We start from the raw sequence: 24,584 nt of genomic DNA, 5'->3' as shown, positions 1-24,584 counted from the left end.
CTCAGTCCTCGACAGGGAGAGCAGAGGTGACCAGAGGATGCTCGATCCAGCACACCAGTGGTTCTTGAGTGATGCTTCTGATGGCAGCTGCACGCCCTTCCTCCTTCAGGGCCACCTCCCCTACCCTGCCTCTGTATGCCCTTCCCTGTTCCCCTCCTCTCCAGCCACTCCTGGCATCACCTTCAAATAAGTGATTTGGCTCTGAGTCGGCTGCCGGTAGACAGCAGGGTCTCATGAGATCTGAGGGGTCAGAGATGGCATTTGTTAGGAAGACTGGGAAGTTGGCTCAGATCCAGACAGCAGGGGGCCCTGGGTACCCAAAACGAGATCCATGGATACGAAGTCCTCCAAACTGGGTGGTGGAATGCTGAGGAAGGACCCAACTTAGTCTGTTTCTGTGCTGATCACAGAATGCCATAGCCTGGGTACATTACCAAGAAAAGAGGTTTATTTTGGCTCACCGTTGAGGTCCAAGGTCCAAGACCTGGATCTGCTGGTGACTTTTCTTGCTGGCAGAGTCCCAACACAGTATAGGGCACTATGTAGGGGACAGGGAGCCAGTGTGCGTGTGCGTGTGTGTGTGGTGCTAGGCATGGAACCCAAGGCCTTGTGCAAACTATGTTTGGGCTCGACTGCTGAGCCACACCCCAGCCCTTCCTCTTCTTATAAAGCTACAAGAAAGTCCCAGGGTCCCCACCCCGATGACCTTATCCAATTCTTGTCACCCTCCAACGGGCCCACCTCTAACACGACTGTCTCGTGTGGGGATTAAACCCCAGCACGGGAGCCCTTGGGGACAGTTACATCACATCTGAGCCCCAACAGGGCTGGCTGGAGGCAAAGGGGAGACCCCACTGTCCACCGGCAGCTGACTCAGACCCAAATCACTTATTTGGGAGGCGATACCAGGCGTGGCTGGAGAGGAGGGGGACAGGGACGGGGATGAGACAGACTGTGGCTGTGCACAGATGCTTGGGAGCTGCTAAAGCTATTAAGGTCCTTCTGCTGCTACGGTCCAAGGCCTAGGGCGGTGGGGATGGGGTGGAAGATGAGAGGCAGATCAGAAAGCGCAGCAGAACTGGGGAGAGGCTGGCCTGCAGAGCAGTAGGTCCCGCCCTTGGAGCCTGGGCTTGTCATTAGCAGGAGAGGGCCCAGGGACTTCAGAGGAACGGAATGTGAAGTGGAAAGTCAGCCTTTGAAGCTAAATTTAAGCACAAGAAACCAGAAATGAGTGCCTCTTATGCTTTTATGTAGACAGACATTGCTGAGTCCAGGAAAGGAGGCAAGGAAGCAGAAAGAGGTTTTCTCAACCCGTGCTCAAGTGTTTTGTTTTTGTCTTATTTTTATTGGAACCAGACAAAATAAATAGTTGTAATCCAGAAATAATGCACAAGTCTGCCAGTGGAATGATCTGACTTCTGTCTGCTCTCTCTGCACCTCTATGAAACACTAAGGGGATGGAAAATTGCAATTAGAACTGAAAAGGCAACTAGAGTGGAAAGTGGTAGGAGAACAATATGCCTAAGAGAATAGAATCGGGCCTCCCTGGAGATCAGGGTGTGGGGCCACTGTGGGTGACACCCTGACAGACCAGTGAAGGGAGATGTGCCGTCAGCTTGCTGGGTTCCTGTGCCCAGAGCCTTGTGGTGTCAGCTCTGGTACTCTGCCTCATTTGGGTCAGGCCTGTGAGGAAGTGACAGGCTGGACTGACTCAGCATTGAAGCAGATGTAGCCTGTCTTTCCCGGCTTTTAAGAAAAACCTGCAGAAGAGGAAGTGGACAAAGTCTTCAGGATGATAAAAGCATTAACTTCTCGCGTTCTCTTTGACTGGAGAGTACCACAGCTACCCAAAGAGAGGGACCTTGTTTTACCAAGACACTTGGCTTTGGGATGAGTCTCAGGCCTTTGATTTGCTTCTCTGAAGTAGCTTGAGGTCGCCCAAAGCTGATTGCCCAGAGGTCATGAAGTCCCCCCAGCCCCACAGAGAGTTTGTCCAGCTCCGTCTCCCACACATATGTGGGATATGCTTTGACTTCCAAGCTAACGTTGCTCGGAGGGGAACTGGGATGAAGAAGGTGTTGTAGTTTTGAATTCTTTATATATTCTAGATGTTAGTCCTCTGTCCAAGGTGCAGCTGGCAGAAGTTTTTTCCCATTCTGTAGGTCAACTCTTTACTCTGTTGGTTGTTTCCTTTGCTGTGTGGAAGTTTTTTGTTTTTTAAATTTTTTAAATTTTATTTGTGTGTGTGTGTGCACGCGCGTGTGTGTGTGTGTGTGTGTGTGTTTGTGTAAGCTTTTTAATTTGATATGGTTCTGGGGCTGGGGATTTAGCTCAGTGGTGCCTGCCTCACAAGTGCAAGATCCTGACTTCGATCCCTGGTATGAAAAAACTAAAAACATACATAATTTGATATGATTCCATTTGTTGATTTTTCCATATTATTTCTTGTGCCAATGGGGTTTTGTGCAGAATGTCCTTGCCTATCCCATTGTCCTTTCCAGCAAAAAGAAAAAGTGTTACAGGAGGAGGTCACAATGGTGGTCCACAGGGAGGGACTACGGGGCTTAGGAAGGAGCTGTAGGCAAATAAAAGAGCAAAGCCTGGATGCTCTTCTGGAAAGACTGTGACTTTTGACTTAGAAATGAGAGCCAGAGAGGTATCTGCGCCTCTGGGCTTTCAGTCCAAGCCCATCTGCTTTCCCCAGGTGCCAATAGTGTGGGTCCAGGGCCACAAGAGTCTGAAGCATAGACTTAAACTCAGATTGGATGGAGAAGTCTGCGGGGCAGAAGGGCTGTTCTGACCTTGAGCCTGTGTCCCCTCCTCCTTGGGACCAGGGTCTACAGTGCAGGACTCTGGAATCCTCACCCACAGGCACAGCCGGCTTCCCCATCCCTCACTGAGGGTTGGCTCTGCACCTGGGGTAGCAGCTGTAGGCTGTGAAGTCTGGGAGGGAACGAGGGGACAGTGCTTGGGTGTGGGGTGGCAGAGGTGTCCACAGAGCTGTCAGAAGGAAGAGAGGGGACACAGCCATGAGGCAGGCTCATGTCACCCCGTGTCTCCACGTTCAGGCACAGAATGCTGAGGAGTCTGCAGACTTTAAATCATAACTGGGCCTCCAACGTCCTTAAAAAGGCACCTGTCATGGTCGGAGAGGAGGATGTATTTTATTCAGCAGTCTGTAGTCTTGATTTATGACTTTGAAATATTCAGGCATAAAGTACATATGGGCCCCTATCCTTTTGATCCAGAGCCTGAAAATGTTAGTGTCCACCCAGAATTCCCTATGTTCGGGCTCTGTCTCCATGACCTGCTTCCATGGGCCCACCTGCCCCCTGTGCCCTTTCCTCTCCTTTTCCCGGAAGCCTGAGCTCATAGCTCCAAGCAGCCTCCTTCAGTTGCAAGTTGTGCTCACCCTCCAATCTGTAACCAGGTAAGAAGGGATCCTGCTGCCTCCCTCTACCTCAGGCTCCATACCAACCCTGTAGTAGGGGAAGCTGCGCCCTTTCTGTCTGCCCCCTGGCCTAGGAAGCCGCCCAACCCCTGGCAAGGGTGAGAGTGGGGCAGACCGTTGAGAGGAGAACCGGAGGCTCCAAAGGGAGCTATGGAGCCTGGCAGAGACTACTTGGGAGTTGCAGCCTTCGGAAAGCTACAATGATTCGGCCACTGGCCCAGAGATCTCTCCTCTGACATGTGCAAAAATTCAGAGTTGGGAAATGTGCTGGGGTAGGTACTTGTAGGAAACAAAGTGGGTCTGTATGTTATCAAGAAAGGAAAACAGGTCCAACCCCAGAGAACATGCAGACTCCCTAGACCTGCTTTCTGGTATCTCAAAAGTGGCATTAAAAAAAAATCTTTTTTCCAACATGTTATATGACTCAACATTGTGGTAAATAGGTGGCTGACCTTCTTACCTGGTCATCCTTGCAGCTAGGGTTCAGCCTGACATTCCATGCTCTTGAGAGGGCATCCCCTAAAAGCTCTTATTTTCAGCCCAGATGACTTGGTAAAACCTCTGGTACTTAGTCACCAAAAGCAACAATAATGTGCTACGTTGGTAAGATCTATAATAAGAACAAGTCTGGAGCTGGGGATTTAGCTCAGTGGTTTCTCCGCCTGCTGCAGAAGCGCAAGGACCCGAGTTCAATCCCCTGTACCAAAAAAAAAAAAAAAAAAGAACAAGTCTTCTAAGAAATTATGAGAGGTGGAAGACATTCATGCTAGGAATGTCTCGTTTTTCTTTTATTTTTGAGCACGTGTGTGCCAAAAGGTTCCTGGAGATTTGGGTGTCACCCTTTATCTGAAGGGGGATTTGTTCTAACACCCACAGTGGATACCCCAGACCACAGACAGCCCTGCACCTGATTAACACTATGCTTTTTCCTACCCATGCGCAAGACTAATGCCTCCCCTGTAGCCTACATTGTGCAGCTTGAGGTGAAATTCCCACAGATTTTCTTTCTTCTCAACTTCAGATAGAAAACGATTTCTTATTGTAAATTTCAGTAACCTTGGTAAATGGTTTGTTTTTCTTTCCTTAAGCCAAGAACACGTACTTTTTCATGTACTAGAAGTATGGTATGGCTCCTCTTTGAACTGCAAGCATCACTGCTCTTACACTTTGGGGCCACTCTGGAAACACAAGTTACTGAACACAGGAGCTGGGACACTGTGCCAGTCTCCCTGAAAACCAAGAGGGCTACTAAAGGACTGAGGGGTGGGTGGGGTAGACCATGAGATACGCTGCACAGAGGGCTTCACATCTCAACTGTGAATCCTTGTGATTTCATCATGCTGCTCAGAATGGTGCACAATTAAAAATGTTTGAGCTGTTTCATTCTGGAATTCTCCATTTAATATTTTCAAACCACAATTGACCTTGGGTAACTGAAACCGGAGATAAAGAAGAACTACTGTACTGCTTCGAATAAACAGATAGGATCCCTGATGTCTGATTAGCTAAAGAAAATCTTTTTGTTCTTTCCTCTCCAACCTCTAAAGAAGCAGGACTCACTAAGTCCAAAATAACAGACTGAACACACGAATTCCTTGATGATGGCGCCACTTAACTTGGTTAAGATAATAGCCAGGACCAGACCGTGTCCTACTAATGACCAGTAATGTGGTTGTGTGGACAAAGCACTGGCCTACAGATCCACAGATCTTAGTTGTGCTATCTTTTTATTACTTCTGTGTATAAAGAGTTAAACAAAAGCAAGTTCTCCAAAGACCTGTGGTTTAGAATTGGTGATTAAATACAAGTGTTGAATTGGAGGGTTTTTTTGTCTGTTCACTAGAGCTGGTTATTAAATTCTTGTGAATTTTGCCAGACTGTTGATGTCATGTGGGAAGGTTGAAATTAGCCACAGTAGAAATATTTACACCACAAAATAGGCAAATAAAAAAACATGAGGCTTCTAGTCCTGAGAAAGGCAGTTGGCCAACATTTTCTAGCACATTAATGATGTAAAGAGGAGGGTGAATATCTTAATGGTAAAGTAGAAAGTACATAAAGTATTTAACATAGGAAGGATCAAAATGAAGGAAGAAAGGGTGGAGGTGCAGCGCAGTGGTGAGTGCTTGCCTAGCATCCTAGCATGCATGAGAGAGAGAAGAAAGGAGGGAGGGAAGGGAAGGGAAGAAAAGAGGAAGGGAGGGAGGGAGGAAGAGAAAAAGAGAGACAAAGAAAAAGAAAGAGAAGAAGAAAGGGAAGCAGACTAGCACGTGAGATGTCAGGCTTTATGTTTATGACGTGATGAGGATGTCCACCCTCTTCCTTCACAAAGGAGGTTGTCACCATATTTCAGCTTTAAACAGCCATTTGGGCTTTTCATGTGTTCTTTACTCTTTACTAATAGCATAGACTGTTGGTAAATAAAACAAAAATATTAGAAGAAGAGAGTGTTGAATTCAGGATCACACTTGACTGTGCTGGTCCAGTGTTCTTAGAGTGCTTGAGGAGAATTGCTTTTATTTTTCTTACTGATTATCTAAGAATTTCAGAATATCTGGTATTGTGGTCATTTCCTCCTGCAACTGGTAAAATTGCACCTTTTATGAGCCATTTATGAGCCATCCAAACACGGCCTCAGGAGTTGCATCCTGGTTGGAATTGAAGAAAATGAAAAAAGTTGGATTGAGAAAAATAACACTTAAATCGGGCATAGTGGTGCACGCCTGTAATCCCAGCACTCAGGAGACAGAGGCAGGAGGATCTCCATGAGCTCAAGGACAGCCTGAACTACACAGCAAGACCGTGTCTCAAAAAACCAAAAACCAAACCAAACAAAACAAACAAAAAGGAAAATTAACACTTGTAGAAGGAAACTCACAACAGCTAAAGTGAGGCTCAGCTGTGTTTGATATTAGCTAAAAATCAACAAAAGCATCAAATAATCTTACAGATTTCAGATACTCAGCATTTAGCCCAGAAAAGTGAGACTTTGTAGAAATAATGAAAGCAACTGACTCACAGAGCAGGCACCTGAAACAGTCAAGTTTACGAGGACAGAACTCTGTTGCATCAATCACATTTCTGAAATAACATTTACAAGGAATTCATCCCTAAAAACTATTTTCCATAACATTGAAATTAAATGGGCTGGGGGTTTAACTCAGTGGTTCCGCTGCCTGTCTTGCAAGAGCAAGGAACAGAGTTCGATCCCCAGTACCCCCCCAAAAAAATTGAAATTAAATGAATATCCATGTGGAAAAATAAAGACTCTCAGTCTTCTACTTTACATCATATACAAAAATCAATTTGATGTGGGTCAAAGATCTATGCATCAAAGCTAAAATGCAGATGTTTAGGTAAAGCACAGCAGGCAGGGATATGGCTTAGTGTCAAATGCTGAACCCAGGGCCAGGGATTTAGCTCAGTGGTTCTGCCGCCTGCATCGAAAGCAGAAGGTCTTGAGTTCAATCCTCAGCACCAAAAAATAAATAAAGTGCTGAACCCAGCATAGCTGAGGCCCTGGATTTGGTCCCCCGTACCACAAAAAACAAAAACAGAATAAAATATGTAGAGAGTTAAAGAGCTTTAAACTCTTACATTAAAAAAAGGAAAAGGTACAAAATTCATACAGGACTGAAAAATATTTTAATCAGTTTAGCTACACTATCTGTCTATCTATATCTCTATCTATCTATCTATCTATCTATCTATCTATCTATATATATGAGAGAGAGAGAAATTGACCCAGGAATTAAAATGGCTGAATGAGCTATTCTCTCCAGGAAACATTTTGTCCATGAAAATTGTTGACATTGGTATAGTTCTAATTAAAATATTTGTGCTTATTAATCATGAAATTAAAACCTCCTCGAGATCACAACAACCAGATGAAAATAACAGGGTCTTCCAGGGACAGTGGCACACGCCTCTAATTCCAGCTACTTGGAAGACTGAGACAGGAAAATAGGAGGTTCAAGGCCAGCCTGGGCATCTTAGTGAGGTCCTGTCTCAAAATAAAATTTTAGAAGGGCTGGCGAGGTACAGCTCAGTGGTATCACACTTTAGCATGTGTGACAGGCTGGGTTCAGTCTCTAGCACCACACACACACACACACACACACACACACACACACACACACACACATGATAGGAAGGAAGGAGGGAGAGAAGAAAGGAAAAGAAGAGAAAGGAAAAAGAACCAAGACAAAACCACCCTTTATAGTAGTACACAACTCTGTTCCATGATCGGAAGAACCAAATCAATTATGTTTCATTCAAGTCAGATAGGTAAACAAAAGGCGGGGGGCGGGGGGGCTGACTCCACTCCCCTCTGCAGTCGCAGCAGAAGAGATAGAAATGCAGCTTGTGTCTGTCCTCTTCATCCCCAAATCAAAGCGTCCCCTCGGATGGCCCAGCACTCTCCCTGTACTAAGTAACTTCACCAAGATGCCACCTGCAAGTTCTGTTCCAGCCGAGAAGCTTTGTCTCCATCTGTGCTGCTCGACTTATTCTAAGGTCTCTGAATTAAACATCTGATTAGGAGATGATGACATCTTAAAGTGCGGCCCGCTCTCGAGCACTCTTGGTCTCCTCTGTCCTTCGGAAGCTGCTCTGGTCAGAGTGTACTTGGTGGAGGAGAAAGACTATGAGTCCACCCAGACCACTCCAGGCTCCCACCTTCATGCTCTGTCTCCCCCAGCCCAGCCCAGCCCCTGTGGTCCAGGGGCCTCCCCCACCCCCAGATCTGCTCCCCACAAATGGAGCTGTCATAGGGCTGCAAACCCTGCTTTCAGGCACATGCCCTCTCTGACTGCAACTTGAGTTTCTGACAGACGATCCCCTTTCACCTGACCATTGCCAACCTGGGTCTGTCGGCCCTGCTGAGGAATGTGGCAGTGGGATGGTGCTCACTGAGGCTCAGGTGCAGGATGCGAGTCCCTCCCATGTGTACCTGGGGCAGGTGGCCACTCGGGGCCCAGGAGTGAGGTGGGCAGATCAGTGGGCCCTGGTGAACTGGAGGAGTTTTTCTCCTGTCTAAAGAATCACACAGAGCCAGCTAGTTATGGACACACTGCTGTGACCAGGGAGTGTGACATTGAACTTTATGGCAGTTCCCTGGCTTTGTGACATTGCTGCGATAGTTTGGATAAGGGTCTCCCAAAGGCCCATGTCTTAAATGATTGGTCCCCAAGTTGGCACTGTTGGGATATGCTGGAATGTTTAGGAAGTGGGACTTGGTGAGTTGGCCTTACGTAATGGGATCATGCCCTCAAAAGGGAACATGGATCCTGGCCCTTTTTTCTTCCCCTTTTTGCTTGCTGGATGATGAGGTGAGGGGTTTTGCTCCACAGCATGCTCCTATTGTAATATGCTATCTTGCTAGAGGCCCAAGGCAATAGATTTCCCAGTCTTAGATGGGAACTTCTAGACCTGTAAGCTCCAGAACCTTTTCTCTGTGTATGTTAATTAGCTCAGGTGTTTTGTTACAGTAATGGAAAGCTGACTAATATAGTTGCCAATTGTAGCAGATACTGTCAAGTCCTTCCACTGTCTCTTGGGTACTTAGCATTCCCATGTATTCAACCCTGGTTTCCAAGTACCAACTTTGCCTGAGTGCTCTCTTTGGCCACTAGAGCCATTCAGCCCAAACAGAGACATGTTGGAAGTTCTCGTGAACTAGAGTCCCCTGAGGGTTACTGTTAATCAATGGCTGGGGCAGTTGGCTGACAGACACCCAGATTCTTCTGCCCTCTTTTGGGATAATGCTAAGGCACAGTCTACACTCACTCCCATAGTTCCCTAGAACTCTGATCCATAATGGTCAATCACTTGGAAATGCACATGGTACATTGGTTGCCCTCCCTTTCCTATTTGCCTCTCCCTCCCCTAGCAGTGTTACCTAATGTGACCTCTATAAAACTGCTTGGACAGGAGTCCTTGTCTTGGGTTCTGTGGAAAAAAAAGTTAATTCAAAAAATTTTTTAATTTGCAAGTTTGATGTGTTGGTATGTGCCTGCTAAGCCAGCACAAGGGGGCTAAGGCAGGAGGATCATGAGTTCAAGGTCAGCCTGCATGGTGAGACACTGTTATTTAAAAAAATAGGAAATTTTAAAAATGTGGCTGGGGTGTAGCTCAGCAGCAGAGTACTTGCCTGGCATGCATGAAGTCCTGGGTTCAGTCCCCAGCAACACAAAAAGAGTAATAAAAATAATTTAAAATGTAGTAGTTAATCTGCAGTGTGGATTTCGCCCAAGAGCTGCCAGGTTACAAGCTCCAGCTAAAGTAAGCGCCCACATGGACTTCTTTAGCATCGTGGACAGAGAGACCTGGAAAGGAAACTGTAAGCTTTAGTGCTCGGAGGCTGATGTGCGGACCCTGAGGAAGACTGGAGTGTGAGGCTCCTCCACTCTGGAATCAAGAGTCCAGGGCTGAGGATGTTTCCATGTGAGACAGGAGAAGTCACTGCACATGTGGGCAGAGTGGGAAAATACACTGCCTTTCCAGCCTTTCCTGGCCCAGGGTGGCACCCCTGTCCTTCCTCAGCCATGCTGCAGGTGGCCTGAGCAACAGGTCCAGGGGAAGCTGGCACTCATGAGAGAAAGCAGTATCTTCAAGGACGTGGAAGAGGATACCAGGGTTTGTCCTCTCTGGACCCACATCACACTTCAATCCCCACCGTGGAGCACTGTGAGGGTGTCAGAGGAGGGGCTGTGGGACGCCATCAGGGCTAGATTAAGTCATCAGGGTGGGGGCTCCATGATGGCCCCGAGGCTCTACAGAACACTTGCAAAGGCTCCCTCTCTTTCACCTGTGTGCCCTGTACCTCCTGAGACTGCCAGCAAGGAGGCCACCTCCTGATGGGCCTTGGAGAGCTGAATGAGCCTCTTTGCTTTAGGAATTGATACAGCCCCAGGTGTTGTTATAGAACAGACCCTACCCCGGGTTCACAGGAGGGTGATTCTTGAATGGCCCTAATGAGGCATGTAAGGTGAGAGGTGAGAGACCCTGTTTCCTACCAAGGAAAGGAGAACTTTCCAGCCAGCAGAGCTGCTGTCTCCTGCAGCTACATGGGCACCAGATACAAGGGCACTGGATACATGGGCACCAGCAGAGCTTCTGTAGTGTGGACAAGGCAAGAGTTCCTATGTCTGTGAACCCATTTTCCAAGGAAGGTAAGGATGGACGCTCACTGGGATTCATTCTATTTATGCAGCAACCCTATAAAGTAGCAGAATTGAGTGATTCACCTCTCAGTGCCTTGCAGAAGGGAGGGAGGAAGGGAGGAAGGGAGAAGGAAGGAAAAAAGTATTTTTATTTCCTCGGTTATTAGAAAAATGGAGGCACTGAGCATGGTTCCTAATTTTGTTAAAAACATAGTTATGGAGTAAGGGGGCTGGAATATATTTCTTTCCTTTTGATTTCTTGCTTTTCTATAAATTGGCTTCTCTTTTCGATGAGAAGTTTCATGATCTCACAACTGTTTTAAAATTTTTTGACTGTTGAATAAGGGAAAAGCCAGGGGCTGGACAGAGATACAAGACATTGTTTAAAAAAACTTTAGATTCACGTAATTTAAATTATCAAGCCAGGGCCTGGAATAACACTTTTCTGTCCAACTTGTAAAACCCATGGTAGTACAAAGATAATTATGGAACTATTCAGAGGCTGTCCCTGGCTCCACTACAGGGCCACCCTCGACCTCTTCTCCTTCTCAGCAAAGACCAGCGCTTTCAAAAGAAAGCAGATCGGGTCTCAGATGTGAACTTGGCTTGACAGGTGCCCGGCTGAGTCCCGGGTTCCTGCTTCTGTCCAGCAGGCTGTAAAGTAATCAAGATAATGAGATCTTGTTTACTCAGCCCACAGTCCACATCACTTCTCCTCATCCAACTGGTAGAAAGGCAAACTGAAATAGTGATTAGAAAGCTTTCCTGGCCGCCTCTCCCATGCAGCTCCCTGGGAGGTGGGGGCCCAGCCCCAAGCTTGGTGTCCTGGGTGTGACCAAGGGGCAGGTTCCAGGGTTCTGTGTGGGTCTGCACTTGTGACCTGAAGCACATAACATGGGAAGGTGGAGCTGGGGCAGTGCTGGTTAAAAGATAACAAAGTCACAGGAGGAAGGAATCCAAGAGATCTGTTGTGCAACATGGTGACTGTGGTTAATAGCAATAGGATGTGTATTTGTTTGTATGTGTATGTGTTTGAAGATTACTAGTGGCAGATTTTAAAGGTTCTCACCACACTAAGTGCTAAGTATGTGAGAGGTTGGCTGTGTTCTCCAGCCTGACCTCGCCATGCCACAGTGCAGATATATTTCAAAACATGCTGCACTCGGTAAATATGTACAATTGTAACCTAGCAATTAAAAAATACCCTCTCAACTAAGAAAGATGCAGTTCAACTAAATAAATTAAGAGGAGAGGAATGAGCCCAGCATGGTGGCACACACCTGTAATCCCAGCACTCTGGGAGACTGAGGCAGGAGGATTGCAAGTTTTACCCTCGCCTGGGCAACTTAACAATTTAGTGAGACTCTTGTTTCAAAATAAAATAAAAAGGGCTGGGGGTGCAGCTCTATACCCTGGGCTCAATCCCAAGTACTGGAAGAAAAAAAGAAGGAGGGGAAGGAAAGGGTCATACCTTAATACAGTCACAAGATGCATGACACGTTTCTGTCAGCAACAAACCATGCATGTGTAGGATAGTGGTCCCATGTGATTACTTCGCCTAGTGACAGGGACATCTTGGCCCTGTTAGTTTGTTTCAATACACCGCCCTGTGATGTCCATACAGAACAGGTCCCTGTCATGGAGCGAGGCCCAATTTACAGACCCCGCAGTCTGCCCAGCCGTGACCTCCAGCTAGGCAGGAGTGGAGGTGGAAGAACCTTGCCCAACCCAATAATCAGGAAATTGGGGACTCTGGGTTTGGATCCCCAAAGCCAGGCTGCAGCCAGTGCCCCACCCATAGCAGTGGCCTTGGCACCTCCCTTGGTCACCTTGAGTAGAAGGGGATGGACTGGCAGCCTCGAGCATCCAGCCCACCAGCCTGGAGCCAACCAGGGACCAACCTTACTGTACCAGCAGTTGCCCTGGGAGCGCCCTCGAAAGCCTGGCTCCTCTTGCTCTCCAGGGAACCGGCCCCAGTGCTCCTGGGAAAGAAGAGTGTTCACTTCCTGTCTACCCTTTCACCCACTGCAGCTCCCTTGATGATCTTCTGAGGTATAGATGGAGGTATTTGGGGCATCTGGAAAGATCCATGGCACAATGGGCTCGGTAATTAAAAATCCGATGCTGAGGACAGAATGGCAGATTCTTGGTTTCACCAGATCTAAATCCTCTGGTGGTGGTTATTTTTAAGAACACGCCGAATCAGCCCGCTGCAGACAGGCAGGTCTGCCCACGCCTTACCGAGGACCCCAGTCATCACGCGGAATACGCCGAATCAGCCCACTGCACACAGGAAGATCTGTGCACACCCTACCGAGGTCCTGAGTCTTGAGGAAGACACTGAATCACCCCGCTGCAGACAGACAGCCACCTGGTTCCGCACTACAAAGACGCAGGGGAACCAGACCACCAGACCAAGGTACTGAGTCCCACTTCACTGTTCCCGGCCCAGAGGTAGGGGCTTCTGAGCCGTTGTCCCACTGCTCCTGGCCCAGAGGAAGGGGCTTCCCGGTCACCATCCCTCCCGCTGCTCCCAGCCCAGAGGAAAGGGCTTTTGGACCACCTTCTGTCCCGCTGCTCCTGGCCCAGAGGAAGGGGCTTCTGAGCCACCATCTCACTGCTCCTGGTCCAGAGGAAGGAGCTTCCCGGCCACCATCCATCCCGCTGCTCCCAGCCCACAGGAAAGGGCTTTTGGGTCACCATCCATACCGCTGCTCCCGGCCCCTGTCCCACCTCACCCAGCTCAGAGGAGGTAATCCGTGCAGGTGCTAACAGCCCCCCGCCCCAGTCGAAACGAGAAAACACGTAAATAAGTCTCAAAACCAGACTTCCAGATCACCTACAGCAACCCCAAAGGGAAATGAGATAGAACACTCTGATACTCAACCACCTGGACCCACTGAACTGGCAACAAAAGGGGATCTGGAAAAAATGAAATCAGAAATAATTTCTCAGATAACAGGAGAAATTGTGCCCCTAGTGCAAGACATGATTAATAAATCTAGAGAGGAGCTCAGGAACATGATGGAATACCAACACAGGAAACAAATGGAATCCATAAAACAGATGCAAATAGATTTCCAGGACATGAAAAACTCCATTGAAAGTCTACACAGCAGAATGGGCCAATGTGAGGACAGAATTTCAGATATAGAAGATAAGATGGCAATTAGTGACCAGGAAAAGAAAAATTGCTTCAAAATTATAAGGAAACATGAGAAATCAATCCAGCAGCTGCTAGATGATGCAAAGAAGAATAACATAAGACTGATTGGGCTCAATGAAGAGACAGGAGAGAGTGGAGATGACATAAAAAAACTCTTCACAGAAATAATGGCAGAAAACTTCCCAAGCAGGGGAAAAGAGCTTGACATACAGATAAGTGAGGCATATAGGACTCCAAATAGCCTTGATCAAAAAAAAAACTACACATAGGCATATAATTGTTAAGATTCCAGAAACACAACAGAAGAACAAAGTTCTCCAAGCAGTCAGAGAAAAGAAACAAATCACATACAAAGGAAAGCCCACCAGAATCACAGCAGACTTCTCAACACAAACCATCAAGGCAAGAAGAGCTTGGAGTGACATATTCCAAGCCCTAAAAGAAAACAGCCTCCAATGCAGATTGATGTACCCTGCAAAACTATCTTTCAAAATGGATGGAGAAATAAGATACTTTCATGACAAAGAGCACCTTAGGAACTTCGTGAATACCAAACCAGCACTCCAAAGAATTTTACACAATATCCTAGGAACAGACATTGAGGATCACAACCCCAGGAAGCCCAGCAGAATGAACCCATCTGGCATGACAAGAAATTAAATGTAAAGGGGGAGAACCCAACAAAAAGAAAAACTCATGGCAATGACAAGTCAATACGTTTCAGTTATAACTATCAACGTTAATGGTCTCAATTCACCAATCAAAAGAAATAGACTGGCAGAATGGATCAAGAAGCAAAACCCAACCATATGCTGCATACAAGAAACACACTTAATTCAAAAGGAAACTCATAGACTGAAAGTTAAAGGGTGGAAAACAATACTCCATGTGACAGGAACCTGAAAAAAAGCAGGAGTAGCTATCCTCTTGGCAGATCAAGTAGATTTCAAACAAACACTGATTAAGAGAGATGAAGAAGGACAGTACATCCTTGTAAAGGGAAGAATCCAAGAGGAAGAGATGACAATCATAAATATCTATGCACCAAACACTAGTGCACCCAACTATATAAAACAAATACTAATGGACATGAAAAGTCATATATGGACTAATACAATTGTAGTGGGGGACCTCAACACCCCACTGTCACAAATAGATAGATCAACTAGACTCAAAATAAGTAATGAAATACTAGAACTCAATCGAACTCTTGAACAAATGAACTTAACAGATGTTTACAGAGTCTTGCACCCTACAAAATCAGAATACATTCTTCTCAGCTGCACATGGGTCATTCTCCAAAATAGACCACATACTCACACATAGAACATGTTTAAGTAAGTGCAAAGGAATTGAAGTTATCCCCTGTACATTATCAGACCATAGTGTGATGAAATTGGACATCCATAGCAAAAGAAACTCAAAAAATTTCATAAACGTGGAAATTGAACAACACACTTCTGAATAACCAATGGGTCACAGAGGAAATTACAGAAGAAATCAGACAGTTCCTTCAATTAAATGACAATGACAATACAACATATCGGAATCTATGGGACACAATGAAAGCAGTCTTACGAGGGAAATTCATAGCAGTGAATACGCATATTAGGAAAACAGAACAAGCCCAATTAAACAACCTGATGCTGCACCTCAAGCTTCTAGAAAAAGAAGAGCAGGACAACCCCAAAGCTCATACAAGGGAGGAAATTATAAAGATCAGAGGAGAAATCAATGCAATGGAGACTAAGAGAACGATACAAAAAAAAAAATCAATGAAGCCAAGAGTTGGTTCCTTGAAAGAATCAACAAAATCGACAAACCTTTAGCCAACCTTGTCAGAAAAAGGAAAGAAAAGGCCCAAATCCATGCAATTAGGAATGAAAAGGGTGAAATTACAACAGACCCAGCAGAAATCCAGAGGATCACCAATACCTACTTCCAGAACGTATTCGCCAATAAGATGGACAACACAGAAGAAATGGACAGATTCCTAGATACAAATGAATTACCAAAGTTGAATGAAGAAGACCTAAAAATTCTGAACAACCCAATATCAACCAATGAAATTGAAAATGTAATTAAAAACTTATCAACTAAGAAAAGCCTGGGCCCTGATGGCTTCACTGCTGAATTCTACAAGACATTTAGAGAGGAACTACTGCCACTACTGTTTAAACTCTTCAATGACATTGAAAGGGAAGCAATACTCCCAAATTCATTCCTGGAAGCAAGCATCACCTGGATCCCCAAAGCAGAGAAAGACCCAACTGAAAAAGAGAACTATAGGCCAATCTCACTAATGAACATAGATGTAGCAATCCTTAATAAGATAATGGCAAACAGAATGCAGAAGATCATCAAGAAGATCGTACACCCTGATCAAGTGGGATTCATCCCAGGGATGCAGGGATGGATCAACATATGCAAATCAATCAGTGCAATACAACTATATCAATAGAGCCAAGGACAAAAACCATATGATTATCTCCATAGATGCAGAAAAAGCATTTGACAAAATCCAGCATGCATTTATGATAAAAACCCTACAAAACATTGGAATAGATGGTCTCTATCTCAAACTGATAAAAGCCATCTATGAAAAACCAAAAGCCAATATCATGCTAAATGGTCAAAAACTGAAATCCTTCACACTCAAATCAGGAACAAGACAAGGATGTCCACTATCACCACTCTTGTTCAATATAGTTCTGGAAACATTAGCCATGGCAATTAAACAAGAGAAAGAAATAAAAGGAATAAAGATAGGAAATGAAGAAGTCAAGTTGTCGTTATTTGCAGATGACATGATACTCTATATAGAAGACCCCAAGAACTCCACCAAAAGTCTTCTAGACTTAATAACCAAATTCAGTCAAGTAGCTGGTTACAAGGTCAACACACAAAAATCAATAGCTTTCCTCTACACCAATGACAGGCTCACTGAGAGAGAAATAGGGCAAATAATTCCTTTCACAATAGCATCCAAAACACTGAAATACCTAGGAATCATCCTAATGAAAGAAATCAAAGACCTCTTCTCCGAAAACTATGGCACTCTGAAAAGAGAGATTGAAGATGATACCAGAAAATGGACAGGCATCCCCTGCTCCTGGGTAGGAAGGATTAATATAGTGAAAATGGCCATACTTCCAAAACTGCTATATAGATTTAATGCAATTCCAATTGAGGTCCCAGCAGCATACGTCATAGACCTCAAGAAAACAGTCTAAAAATTCATTTGGAACAAGAAGAGACCCAGAATAGCAAAAGCAATTCTAGGTAACAGAGACATGGCAGGGGGTATCACCATCCCCAACCTGCAACTATACTACAAAGCTACTGTGATAAAAACAGCATGGTACTGGCAAAGAAACAGACTTGAGGACCAGTGGAACAGATTAGAAGATGTAGAAACAACACCAGACACACTCAGCCATCTCATCTTCAACAAAGGAGCCAAACACCCTCACTGGAGGACAGATAGCCTCTTTAATAAATGGTGCTGGAAAAATTGGGCTTCAACTTGCCAAAGATTAAAACTAGACCTGTATCTCTCACCATGCACTAAACTAAAATCAAAATGGATTCAAGATCTAAATATTAAAATAGAAACTCTGAACCAGTTGGGACAGAGGTTAGGTAGAACCCTTGAAGACATCGGTGTAGGAAGAGATTTTATGAACAAAACCTCAGTTGCCCGTGAACTAGCACAAACAATCAACAAATGGGATCTCCTCCTGTTAAAAGGCTTCTGCACAGCAAGAGAAACCACCAGCAGTGTGAAGAAACAACCCACAATGTGGGAAAAAATCTTCACCTGTTCTTCCTCAGACAAAGGTCTACTATCTCGACTCTATAAAGAACTTAAAAAGATCAGACCTCCCAAATTTAAAGACCCAATCGAAAAATGGGCATTTGAAATGAACAGACATTTCTCAGACAAAGAAGTAGAAATAGCAAATAAATACATGAGAAAATGTTCAACATCACTGGTCATTCAAGAGATCCAAATGAAAACAACGCTGAGATTCCACTTCACTCCAGAAAGAATGGCTGCTATCATGAAATCAACCAATAACAAATGCTGGTGGGGCTGTGGGGAAAGAGGAACCCTGCTCCACTGCTGGTGGGAGTGTAGACTGGTGCAAGCACTGTGGAAATCAGTATGGAGATACCTCGAAGAACTAGGACTGGAAGTCCCATTTGACCCCACTATTCCACTGCTGGGGATCTTCCCCAAAGAATTAAAAGAATCATACCACAGTCATATATGTGCCCCCATGTTCATAGCAGTGCAGTTTGTAATAGCTAAAACTTGGAAACAGCCCACATGTCCATCAACTGGAGACTGGATAAAGAAAATGTGGGTTTTTTATAAAATGGAGTACTACTCAGCCATAAAAAATGAGAAATTAGAGACATTTATAGCTAAGTGGATGCACATTGAGGCAATACTCTTAAGTGAAATAAATAGGACACACATGTGTAAATACTGAATAGTTTCTCTGGTGTGAGAAACTGAAAGTGTAAATAAGGACTAAATGTATAATAGGTAATGTGAAATAGGAAGAAAAGGGTCAAAGGGGAAGGAAGTAGGAGGGCTGGGGGAAAGGATAGAAGGGAATGGAATTAATATGAGAAAATAGAAAAATAGGAACAAAATCTTTGTAAATAGGGAGGACTGGAGGGGTTGAAGGGAGGGCTGGGCAAGGGTGAAAAATAAGAATCAAGAGAGACTGTGTAAAGGTGCAAATTTCCAATGATGAATGTCATTCTATTGTATACCTAAAATGTACCAATGATTAGAGTGAATAATCGATAATGTAAAATAGGAAGAAAAGGTCCAAAGGGTTAGGGGTAGTGGGAGGGGCAGGGGAAAGGAAAGAAGAGAAAGGAAAAATGATGAGAAATGGAAAAAATGGAAATAAAGTCTTTATAAAAAGGGAAGGGTGGAGGGGGTGAAGGGCGGGCTAGGAATGGGGAAAAAATAAGAACCAAGATGCATTATGTAAAGGTACAATTCCCAATGAGAAATGTAATTGTGTTGTATACCTACAATGTACCAATAAAAGAATTTAATACAAAAAAAAATCCGATGCTTTACCCTTCAGGAAAATGAGGAAGAGTTTTCACTGCTCTGAGTCTGGAGAAATTTTACAGGCTCTCAAACCACAGTACATTTTTGTTTTCAGTCCAGCCGTTACCTGGGTGGTTTCAGGAGGCAACCACTGGGTGACCCTGCGGGGAGAGGTGCGGACTGAGGGTGAAGGGAGAAGTGGTCATGTAAACCAAAGTGCTGTGACCCACGTGTCTGAGGTTTTGGTTTGGGAAGGAAATTATTGCAGTGAGCCTGGAGCCATAATCTTCTGGGTTCTTAAGGCTTTTATTTGCTTAGGTTTTGCTTTTGATTGTTTATTTTTTATTAGTACATGTTTGCAATCCATAATGAATACATTTATCATGGGAATTAGTACTTGAGTATTTCGAATCTTAATACTTTCTACTTCCCCTTCCTTCCCCTATTTTAAGAAATAGTAGTGCTCTCTGTGTGCACCATCTGCATGGACTGTGGGACGGTCCCCAGCTTCCCTTCTGTGGGAGGCACCTGCTGGGGCACCTGGCCATGTGTGCCTGTCCTGTGACTGCCTGCATCTTGGAGTACCTGCCCCAGCCTCCACCCCTAAATTCAGACCAAATGTGGAAGTGAGGATAAGTGGAGGTTAAGATGTATGTAGGTTTCAGCAGCTAGAGTAGTTAAAGGAGTAAACCTCTGAAATCCAAAGTAGGCAAAATTCCCTGCCTGTCTCAGCTCATTGAGAGGGCTTTTATATGGAAAACTTTACAACAAAACCAAGAAACATAGGTCTGGCTGAGGAATGAAGTCTTGGCTCTTGCTTTTCAATTCCTGATCTGCAGGGCTGCATGGAATCCCCTCCCGAGAACATATAAAAGAAAAAGGACAATGAGAGACCTCAGATTAGATTAAAGCACCGTATGTTGTTTTAAAGAGATCACTGTGCTTCTGGGTCTGAACAGTTCATCACTGATTCCTGAGATTCCCATCCTGCTCCTAGCTCTGAGCACGGCACTGTGTTCTTTACGGAGCGGCTCTGGTCTGCACTCTGGTAATCAGGATGAAGTTCAAAGGGCTGGGTTTGCACTCCATGAGCCTCTGGAGTCAGCAGGAGAGCTCTCGGGAGAGTCTTGGAACATTGGCCTTTGTCCCAGCAGGACGCCAAGGGTAAAGAAAGGCCTTTAAAGTGACAGGGCCATGGAGCAGTGCCTTAAATAGGTGAAGGTTTTGGAAAGAAGGGCACTCACTATCCCCCCACCCCCACCCCGTAAGCTGCTAGGGCTGCCTTGGTCTCAATACCTCCATGCCACGTGCTCAAAGCCCAGCTACTTGTAACATTCCGATCTTACTTCCTTCTTATTTCCTTTATTTCGGATGATTGTGGTTGGGGTGAACTAGTCCTGGAAGTGTTAGGATGAGAGGGTTTTCTACGGGGCCTGCACAGCTTCCCTGGAAGGAAGGCTGGGAAACTCCTCAGCTCTTCACCACACCCAGGTGTGTGTGCGCTTCAGTTAGAAGCAAAGGTTGAAGGCTTCATGGCCCAGAGGGAAGGATTATTGGTTGCAATGCTAGAGCAGAGCAAATTCCTTTTTTTTTTTTAATTCTTTTATTGGTACATTTTAGGTATACAACACATTAACATTTCTCATTGGGAACTTGTACCTTTACATAATGCATCTTGGTTCTTATTTTTTCCCCATTCCTAGCCCTCACTGCACGCCCTCCACCCTTCCCTATTTACATTTTTTCCATTTCTCATCATTTTTCCTTTCCCCTGCCCCTCCCACTAACCCTCCCCTTTGGACCTTTTCTTCCTATTTTGCATTATCGATTATTCATTCTAATCATTGGTACATTTTAGGTATACAATATAATGACATTCATCATTGGAAATTTGCACCTTTACATAGTCTCTCTTGGTTCTCATTTTTCACCCTTTCCCCCCGCCCTCCCTTCAACCCCTCCATCCCTCCCTATTTACAAAGACTTTGTTTCCATTTTTTCTTTCTTCTCATATTAATTCCATTCCCTTCTTTCCTTTCCCCTACCCCTCCTACTTCCCCTTCCCCTTTGCCCCTTTTCTTCCTATTTCACATTACCTATTACACCTTTTAGTCTTTATTAACACTTTCAGTTTCTCACACTAGAGAAACTATTCAGTATTTATACGTGTGTCCTATTTGAGCAGAGCAAATTCTAAGCTCAGGTCGCCAGAGTGGGGACACAGGACTGTGCTGTTCTCCTGCTTTGGATTTTCCCTGCATTCCAAAGTGAGCCCCACCCCTTAGATGACAGTGGGGCTGTGTGCATGCTGTCCCCCTTACACAAGCTGACATCTGCAAACAGTGACGCCGCAGCCGCCCAGTCCTGTAGGCCTTTAAGGAGAAAGCTGAGGCATTGCTTCAGTGCCCTCCTGCTGACCTGGCTTGGGGAGGTGGCTAGTGGGGCTCATGATGACCTCAGCCCCTTGCAGCAAGATTTCCTAGGACACACAGGACTGTATTCTTCTGCTGTCCCCCTGCAATCAGCCACGTTGAATCTATAAGCTTTCAAGGGGACTGTGGGACATCTCATGTTGGTCCCCTTTGAACTTCAGCATGAGGTCAAGCAGAGGCACAAAACCATCATTATGCTCCCCACAGAGGGGTCCCCAGGACCTTCTGCGTCAGCTCCCACGGGGGAGGGGCAGCGAGGTGGGGCACAATCTAGAAACAGCGCTGGCCGGGCAGGAAATTGGCTTGAAAGGAGATGGAAGGGCTTTGGAGGGAAATAAATGGCACTGTGTTGTTGACGGAAAAAGATCTTGGCAGGACTGTTGTTGTGAGTGTTCTGTGGCTTAGAAAGGAATTTCCTACAGGCTGGGCTAACCATTAAAAATGTCTCTACCTTCAGGAGTCCCCGGCGTGCAGTAGAGACTTGCTGGGGGAGATGTCAGCGTGGACCATGGGCACTCGCAGTCTGGACAAGCGAGGAAGTTTCTTTAAGGTAAAAGGAAGCCCGGGCAGGGACACTGGGACGGCCTGTCGCCAGCTCTTTCCCTCTGCTCAGCCACAGGAAGCTGGAGCACCCTAGCAGCTGCAGGGGAAAACTGCTCTCCGGCCTTCGAGGGGTGGCCCTAGCTTGTCACTACGCCCCGAGGCAGGTGGGGCTGTGATACCAAGGTTCTACACGGGCGGGCACAGAGAGGAGCCACACTGCCCAGGTCTGTCATCAGCATCTTTATGTGCAAAGTGCTTGGCTGGGTGATTTTGTAGTGAGAGCTGAGCTGTGCTTGCCATGGAGTTGATGCTGCAGACCTGTGTGTTCTGCTTTTTGCTGAGCTATGAGTCACACAAGCGCTCAAAAGCACGATACCAAGCACTGAGACTCCTGGGCCTTGCCTTGGACTGAGTGGATGTTATTTGGGATCCATTCAGTCCAATACCCCAAAAGCTTCTTCGGGGCTGAGAGAGAAAAGATCCATAATGATGAAAACTATACAGCCTTTCTGTAGAAATTGGTATTGATGGGAGTAAATAACCTTACTGGTTCAATGGAGGAAGCATTTAAATGGGATGGAGAATATATATATATATATTGTGTGTATGTTTGATTAAGACTTGATGATCACTTGTAATTACACTTGAGGATTAATTCCATTCTCCATTCTTGTAGTGTTGGGCTTTGTTTCCTTTCAAATTAATGATTACTCTTTGTAGCAAATATAGGAAATATAGAACCATGTAAAAAATATAGAAAAGTGGAGGCAAACCAAACATTTGAAATCTGTTGTAAGCAGGTGTTCAAAATTCCAAGTCTTGGGTCCAGAAGGAAAATCATGAGGAAACTTCATTACTTTATTACTGGAGTGACTGTGTTTAACAATTACCCAGCCATCATCGGTTACGAGGATGTATTTACTCTTCTTTATACACTCCCTGTTTCCAAGAGACCACAGCGGATGTATTGTGTCAACTGTTGACTGTACAAAACCTACCAGGAAAGCCTGTAGCTAAAGCAAAGCCAAGTTCCTCACTGAAAGGAGGGGACCGTCCTGACAACAGTCCCATGAGCGGCTGAGGCAGGCGTGGGTGGGAGGATGGCTATAGGATTGGGAGGTCTGGGCCAAAGTTCTTCAAGCTGCACTTTTCAAGGTTGAGAACTGATTGGGTTTCAGGGAAGTCGATGATATAACAAGATTGGTGGCTACGGCAAGCTGTGGTTTGAAGTGAGTCTTGGCAAGTTCATCATTGATAAATGAGCTATTTCTCCAGGTGAGCAAACAGGATAGATTATTTTGTAGAAACTTCCTGCTGCAAACAATGAGGTTATTTATTGTTTTAGAACCTTAACTTTCTGGGCAAACAGATCTGAGAAGAAAGAGTTAAGTGATATTGACACAGATGGTCTCAGTTGTTCGTTTTCATAGTTAAGCTCTGTGGTCATAGATAGTCTCAATTCTCAGTTGATTTCATCAGCTTTTATCAAACCTGCGTAACTTCTCCCCACCAAAGAGGCAGGCAAGGGGAGAAGAGAGCTGCAGGTCCCTGTAGACCAGGTGCAACACCTCAGGTTCCTGGGCTGCATCTTATATGTGGAGATATTTACACATCAGGGATGATCTCAAAGCCCACCTTAAATCAGAGCATTCCCTGAGTCAGCCTGACTATAGGCTGGCCCATAATTACCACTTTCTGATGCTCAGGGATCAGCTCAGTGGAGTTGGATCAGACACAGTAGATTTTAAAGTCAAGGCATAAAGAGAAAATTGACAGTTGACAAAATGTGAAAATTCCATAGGGAGGTGGATGTCCTGTTGGACCCAGTACTTTGCCAAAGCTGATGTCCACTGCAATCATATTTTTTGCAGTCCTGGGAAATATCGTGTTTGTTTTTATTTTCATTTTCAATAGGACAACAGGTAAAGTGCTTGCCTTGTATTTCTGGTCTATGTTATAAGAAAGACGCCATCTGGACAGAGATGCAAGGCTGCAGAACCTGCTGAGAGGGAGGGAGCCCTACTTCATCAGTTCTGTTCCAAACACCACCTGTGGGAAAATGTGGCCATACAGGGTGCACTATTTAAACTATTTAATTCACTATTGCCTGGGTTGGGTTTTTTTTTTTAGAGCTTATATTGTTTAATTTATTTACATTCTATATTCCATGTAAATGGTGTAGCTACTATACAACTCCTCTCTCTCTCTCTCTGTCTCCCCCCCACCCCACCCCGTGACTATAGTTAGTCACCAGCATTAGGCATGGAGTTATCTGTGAGGCTGAAGTAAACTGCCCTTTGGACATTCAGTAGTAAATCTTGGAGGCTTATTTTTAACAAGCTGGAGTGGAATTCAGTTGCTGGGAAGGTTTGGCCCTCAGCCCATCCGGGGCCCTACTGGCCCTTCCCTTATGTCTCATGCTTAATTGAGTCACATCTGTTAAGGGCCTGTGATCAGCCACACTCAGACGCAGATGAGGAAGAGGAGAAGCAGAGGCTCTCCCTGACCACATGCAGCTGGCTGCCTGATAGCGAAGAAAGACATGAATCAAACTGTCACAGCACTGTCACATCATTATGAGTCACAAAAGAAAACAGTGCTCTGTGCACGGGTTGGAAAGGGCTCTGAGAATCCATCATCCAACCCAGGGTTCCGGAGAAACCCTTCTGAAGGAATGGACTCTATAGAGCTGTTACCCTCTTATTATCTGGAAAGGTGGGGGTGTGACCAGATTTCAGAGCAGCTCTCT

At 45.3% G+C, this 24,584-nt stretch overlaps 1 protein-coding gene across 7 annotated transcripts in view; it reads left to right on the top strand.

Moving 5' to 3' along the window:
• Rin2 (Ras and Rab interactor 2) overlaps positions 1 to 24,584 on the top strand; it is a 199,117-nt gene that overhangs the window by 82,100 nt on the left and 92,433 nt on the right. For 5 of the 7 annotated variants that reach the window (XM_021255122.2, XM_004840889.3, XM_021255120.2 and 2 more), the window contains one exon: positions 21,750 to 21,842. The exons of 1 other annotated variant lie outside the window; for it this stretch is intronic. In XM_021255122.2, the coding sequence (XP_021110781.2) occupies positions 21,786 to 21,842 (57 nt within the window). In that variant the 5' untranslated portion in view covers positions 21,750 to 21,785. Of the gene's footprint in view, positions 1 to 12,828; positions 13,034 to 21,749; positions 21,843 to 24,584 lie in introns of those variants that run through there. One more of the 7 variants, XM_087188632.1, reaches the window with a different exon arrangement.

This window comes from Heterocephalus glaber, unplaced genomic scaffold (assembly GCF_053883595.1).
Source record: "Heterocephalus glaber isolate CG9 unplaced genomic scaffold, H.glaber_assembly_v1.0 deba00001532, whole genome shotgun sequence".
NCBI classification, from domain to species: Eukaryota; Metazoa; Chordata; class Mammalia; order Rodentia; family Bathyergidae; genus Heterocephalus; species Heterocephalus glaber.
Note: the sequence above shows the minus strand (reverse complement) of the source record. Positions and strands in the feature narration are given on the sequence as shown.